Source organism: Cimex lectularius, unplaced genomic scaffold (assembly GCF_000648675.2).
Source record: "Cimex lectularius strain Harlan isolate CLEC.00 unplaced genomic scaffold, Clec_2.1 scaffold77, whole genome shotgun sequence".
Taxonomy (NCBI): Eukaryota; Metazoa; Arthropoda; class Insecta; order Hemiptera; family Cimicidae; genus Cimex; species Cimex lectularius.
This window is the reverse complement of record NW_019392836.1, coordinates 752,142-758,231: the sequence shown is the minus strand read 5'-3', so window position 1 is coordinate 758,231 and position 6,090 is coordinate 752,142. Positions and strand designations below refer to the sequence as shown.

At 38.9% G+C, this 6,090-nt stretch overlaps 1 protein-coding gene across 1 annotated transcript; it reads right to left on the bottom strand.

Moving 5' to 3' along the window:
- On the bottom strand, positions 1-1,996 carry LOC106669535 (keratin-associated protein 10-7-like). Its single transcript, XM_014399065.1, has 2 exons — positions 1,888-1,996; positions 1-1,823 (listed from the first exon to the last, which is right to left on the bottom strand). Exons 1-2 carry the CDS (start codon positions 1,927-1,929, stop codon positions 60-62), a joined length of 1,806 nt encoding a protein of 601 aa, XP_014254551.1. The 5' UTR covers positions 1,930-1,996; the 3' UTR covers positions 1-59.
- Positions 1,997-6,090: the final 4,094 nt, after the last annotated feature.

Below are 6,090 nucleotides of genomic sequence, written 5' to 3'. Positions count from 1 at the left end.
TTTGTTATTACAATTTTTATTTAAATACAAAAACTACAAATAAATAAATAAAGTGATATCTAACAGCAGGGTTGTTTGGCACAGTTGGAAGGGAGGCAGGGATTTTGCGCGCAGCAGGGAGGTTGAAAACTCGGAAAATTACACGAACAGGGTGACAGGGGACAGGGTCCACATTGGCTGCAACACGGGCAGCAGAAGGCTTGTGGACAGCACTGGCAAGGAGTACACAGCCTTTGGAAGAGAATGTTCTTTACTACTTTTTGCTTTACCGGCACCTGAGTGAGTTGGGTCTCGACAACTGGCCTGCATCTTCTCTCGGTGACTGGTATTTTATGGACGGTCTGAAGGGCGACGGGTATGCAGCGTTTCTCAAAAATCGGTACCTGTCGGATCAAGCATTTTTCGACTTGGCGGATGCTGTTTTCGGTCAGAGGGACGTGCTCTGTGAAAGGTTCGACGACAGTTCGAATTTTCTGCCTAAGGACGGGCACGTGGCGGGTCCTGGATTCCATGACGGGCTCGAGGCACTTCTGGACGACTGGGACATGCCGGACGATCTGTTCTTCTTGGTGTGTGATGTGATTTTGGACGATAGGGATTTCCCTCGTCACGAATTCGTGGTGCTGTTTGATCCTATTTCTGACGATCGGTATATGCCGGATACACTCTTCTACGACTGGGCGCACTCCAGTTACAAATTTGGGACAGCAGCACGGCCTGCACGGGCATACGGGCATGCAAGGGCAGGAAGGCACAGAGCAAGGCGCTTTACAACAGGACTGCTCACAGGAGCAGACTGGACGGAAGCAGGTCTGCGTCGCACAGGGACAAAGTTGATTAAAACATACTTTTTTCACGTGACATTCTGGAAGCACAGATTGACAAGGACATGAGAGAGATTGTGAGCAAGTCACAGTCTGGGGGCATTCAGGGGTGCAAGGACAGACTGAATGAGATTCGCACTTTTGCGACGAATCGAGGCAAGTTTGTGAAGTACAAGTATCTTTAGAAGAACAAGGCAGAAGGTTGAAACTACAAAAAGGTTTAACGCAGTCTCCTGAGCACGGCGACAAAAGCTTAGCTGCACAAGGCGGTTGGTCAGTACAGCAGCGTTTGTTAGGACAAGCAAAGGGAAGCACGCCTTGGCCGTCGAGACAATTAAAAGGACAGGTCAATTCAGGGGCGAAGGTTTCTTTATCGGCACAGGTACGAAAATAGTCGGGTGAGTAAAGAGGCGAATGGTTATCTGTTTCATAGTGGAAAGACTGTTCGGGCAGATAGAATTGATTGTCGGGCGTTGTCGCACACGAGTCGACGTTCTGAAGTTGGGACTGTAAATCACAATCACAATGAGAAAGAGTGTCTTGTTTTTCAGGTAAGCAGCCTTTGTCATCACACGACACTTCACAATCGCAGCACGGTTGGGAAAGACAGATCTTCTTGCAAGGGACGTTGGGTAAAGTAGTGGTGAAGTCGCACGGGCAGTTGTTATTGTCACAAGGACAGGGTGGCTGAGAGAGGCAGACTGTTTCAGATTTCAAATCACATGTACATACGGGCGCCCCAGTCCGCGGGCAGGGACCCGGTAAACAGCACGAGCCGAAATCGACCGTCGAACACTCTTCACACGGAGAATCGCAGACTTTGCAGACTGAATTTCCGTCGTTCTGCTGACATTGGTCGTGAGCTGGACATTCTTCTTGACACTGGCACGTGCAGGCTACTTCACCAGACGGGCAGGACGTCGTGCATTCTGCCGTCTGTGTGGGCGGACACTCGCATGAAGAGTCCGGCTCCAAGGTGCACGAATGGCTCAAAGCTGACTAAAATCACAAAACAGTTAGTTATACCAAAATCATTTTTATAAAGTCCAGCATGGGAAACTACCTGAACAAAGAGCGCAGAGAACAGGATTAACTTCCAGTTCATCGCGTCCGGCGGATTTGCGAGGGAGGCGAGGGCCGACTGAAGGCACGTAGAGATAAAACGCAATTTTTATAGTTGTGACTTGACCGACAGCCGGCGTACATTTTGAAATGATCACGATCTCGTGTCATGTTTATACACAGGAACCTGGCATGACGAAGAACAACATATTACGATCACCCGTGTCCTCGTCACAAACAATATTCAAACTCGGCGATCGCCCCTCCCAATTTTTCACATCACTTCCGCTCTCAGCACCCACTGTGCACTTAATAAAAAAAAAAAGTTCCACTTTTTTACAGCTAACTACAAGCACAAAAATATATAGAATATTCGTTTACTTGTTTCCCATACAATTTACATACGATTTTTAAAAATTTATTAATTTATGTTACAATATAATAGCAACAAAGCGATTCACACTGCTTGCACGTTATTAAAAAAACGCTTGGTAAATTCATGAAATTTGTTGAAAAGAAAGTTGGCCACAACGAGGAAGTTTTCGTTTCTGTCATGAAATCGGGCTATTGTTTTCTTCCGGGAATGCCGTTTCAAATATTACTATCAGATTTTATACGCCTTCTGCCGAAAATAATACGCACAACATTGTCACTGTCCATTCTGCAAAGGTATAAAATCAAATTGTATATTCGAAGGGGCTTAACGCCCCACCACCATTCTCTCTCTCTTCTCAAACTTTCTCCCACCATTCGAGAACTGGTGGAACCTCCGGCCTCCAAATATGAATATACACCGTGGGCCAAAACGAAAAGAAGGTACTTTGAGGATTTATAGAAAATTGCTTGCTAAACAAAAAATTTCTTATAAACATAGATTCTCAAATGAGGCCTTCTATGAGAAAAATGTAAAAACCGTGTTTTTTTAGATTTTTTGAAAAATTACTCCCAAATGGCTCAATGTCTTAAAATACGTATCGAGAAAGACCTGTCCAAGCATTAGATTTTGAATATAATAAGACCAATCTTAACCCCTTTGCCAATATACGATTTTTTATATAATAACCATTTTTTTCCAGAAAACACTTTTTTAAACATGTTTTCAACAACGCCACCTCATGGGCACTGGGGCCATGATTTTTGGCGAATTTTCTAAGTTTTGACTTGTTAGTAAATCGCTTGAAAGAAGGAAGATAGATTCAAAGTCCTCAATGAAATGAAACAAGAACATTCATGAGCCATTGTAACAGCTGAAGTGAACCATGAAACGTCATCACTGTTAACTCAGTTTGCCCTGAAAATGACTAGAATATACTAGTGACGTGCGATACCAATCGATATGAGTAAAGTATCGAGTATTTTCTTTCGATACCGAGTACTTTTGGTATCGAATATTGTCATTCGATAGACGTAGTCTTAGGTTAATAGATTTTTTGTCAGGTGTTCAAGTAATATTGAATTGTTATTTTCCATTCTAAACATACCTTTCATCAAACTGGGAGTTGACTAGTTACTGTTAGGAGAGCCTAAAAGCGGCATCTGTCAACGAATTGAGATTTCGAATTGATGGTTGGTAACTCTGTTGATAATTCTAGTACCTCATAATTCATTCGCGCGTCGCACCTCGCACTTTTAATTTCAGTCATTCCTACAAAATGTTTTTGTCTTCAAATTCCTAAAAAATGTTCCCCTTCCTTCTCATAGGTAGATACTTAATCATGCCTCCACCCAAAAGTAAGACATGAGGTTATTTTACTAAGAAAAATTAATCGTCGGCATATTATAAACTGTGCGGGAATACGCCTAATTTTTTCAAACATTTGAAAAGAAAACACTCGTTGATCAATTTTCTCAAAACAAAATAACGATAAAATTTTGTTGAAATGTGTTGACAGCTTTTCTTTGTTCTTACCTGTATGAAAAAATACTTAAAAATATGAAAAAACTGCAAATTTTTGTTTATTAACGCATGAGCGTATTTTACCCACAAGTCGATAGTGAGTAAGTTGATTATTACGACTGTACTCGTTAGTATCGAATAATTTCTGTCGATTCTTGACTAGTATCGAATTTTTCTTTCGATAGAACCAGTATCGAGTACTGGAATCGAATAATTTCTCGTATCGCATGTCACTAGAAAATAGGCGAATGAGGAGTAAGCGGGCATTCGCTTAATGTACGGAATGGCTAATATGAGTTCTAAGTCGGCTGCCAGGATGTATGCTCATTGTTAACTATTACACCCTTCCGTATTTGTCAACTGCCTTCGAAATTTGCGGGAATGCATGTTCTTTTTCATGAGTTAATTTCGGACGAGGCTTAGTGCTTAAAGATAGAAGCGATTGATGAGAACTTCGTAAGTTTTAACGAAGAACCAACCAACTATTTTTTTAACATTTCCTCTCCCAATTTTGGTGTGTACAGTGGATGAAAAATTTATTGCCACGAGCGGGATTCGAACCCACAACCCTTCGGCTCAATACGCCGTCGGGGTTCGAACCCGCTCTTGAATGAAAAGGTTAGTGTGCCACCAGCGGGCGTATTGAGCCGAAGGGTTGTGGGTACGAATCTCGCTCGTGACACACTAACTTTTTCATTTCGACCAAGACATTAGATAAAAAGTATAATTAATTAAAATAATTACTACAATCTACTATGAGTACGAAACGTATATGGATTAATTGTTTTTTATTTCATTGAACCATTCAAACATATAGGAGAATTACTTAAATATTTTTAATCCTAATTTCTTATTAAGAAATAATTTATATTCTCCTTTTAATTATCGTGCTTCTGTTTAATTCTTCAAGCAATTTGACGTGAAATTGGTGCTAAAATTCTAATGACACCGTGATGAAAGGTTAATAAACAGGAAAGCAAAATATTATGGTTTTTAAATTACACGCCAAAGAGCATAGGTCGAGGGTGAGAAAACGTCTTTTCTGTCTTCGGGCAAATTATATGTAAAATACGTTCCACTCCTAAGTATTATGAATCAACAATCAAATTCCAATGAATAATTTATAAACTTTAATTCAGTTGCATTGTAACTAATTTTATTAAACATTTCTTCTTCTTCGTTTCTTTCTGTCCTTTCAAAACCTGAAAAATACGCCGTTCATTTCATATAATTGTAATAGGAATTTCTAACAGTAAATTTACAATTATGTAATGTTAGTTTAAACTAATTTCATCTTATTTAACATTCTGATCCGTCTGATTTTGTTTTTTAAGAAGGATTGCCCAATTTGTAAATTTCTTTCTACTTCAATTAACTATTCTTCACCATTTCTATATTTCTCACTTTCCCACCCCTTGTTATATTTCTTTCCCCTCTCGCTGCCCCTCTCTCCTTTGACATCTCATTTTCTATTTTTATCTTTACATCTCTCTATCTCTCTCTCTCTCTCTCTCTCTCTCTCTCTCTCTCTCTCTCTCTCTCTCACTCTCACTCACTCACTCACTCACTCCATTTCTTTCTTTTTCTATTTATTTCTCTCTCTCTCTCTCTCTTTTTCAGTCTCTCTCTTTCTCTCTGTCTATCTATCTATCTATTTCTTTCTCTCTCTCTTTCTCGCCCTCTCTCTCTTTCTCATTCTCTCTCTCCCTCTCTTTCTTTCTCTTCTCTCTTTCTCTCACTCTCACTCTCTCTCCCTCCCTCTCCCTCTTTCTTTTTTCTTTTTTTCTTTCTCTCGTTCTCTCGCTTGATTTTACAAAACTGTTTGATAATTAGTTTTTGTTAAGAGTTAATCAATGGCATTATAATATATGTTTACCATGATTTGTCTGTATTCTTGGTTTATTAATAATTTTGTTACTTTTCAGTTCTTACTTATGTCATACAATAAGTAAAAAAACGTTGAACTTAGATCGCATAAAGAGAATCTTTATGACTAACATTAATGTAACTTTGCAATGGTTAATTAATGTTTTTTTTTTAATATTTTTGTATTTTTATGAAAGTATGAAAAGACACTTATATAACAAGGAAGTTTATTATATTTCATTTTCAATAAAAGGATTGATTTAATATAACCAAAAATTATTTGGGTTCCTTAATTAATTTTGCAATGTTAGACAGCTTGAGCAATATCCTTGTTATTTTATTTATTTTTTATTTGTTTTTATTTATTTATATTTTTTATAAAAAGGCAAACATCAACATATTGTGCCCTTTATTTATAATACAGTTCGTGGATTTCAATAC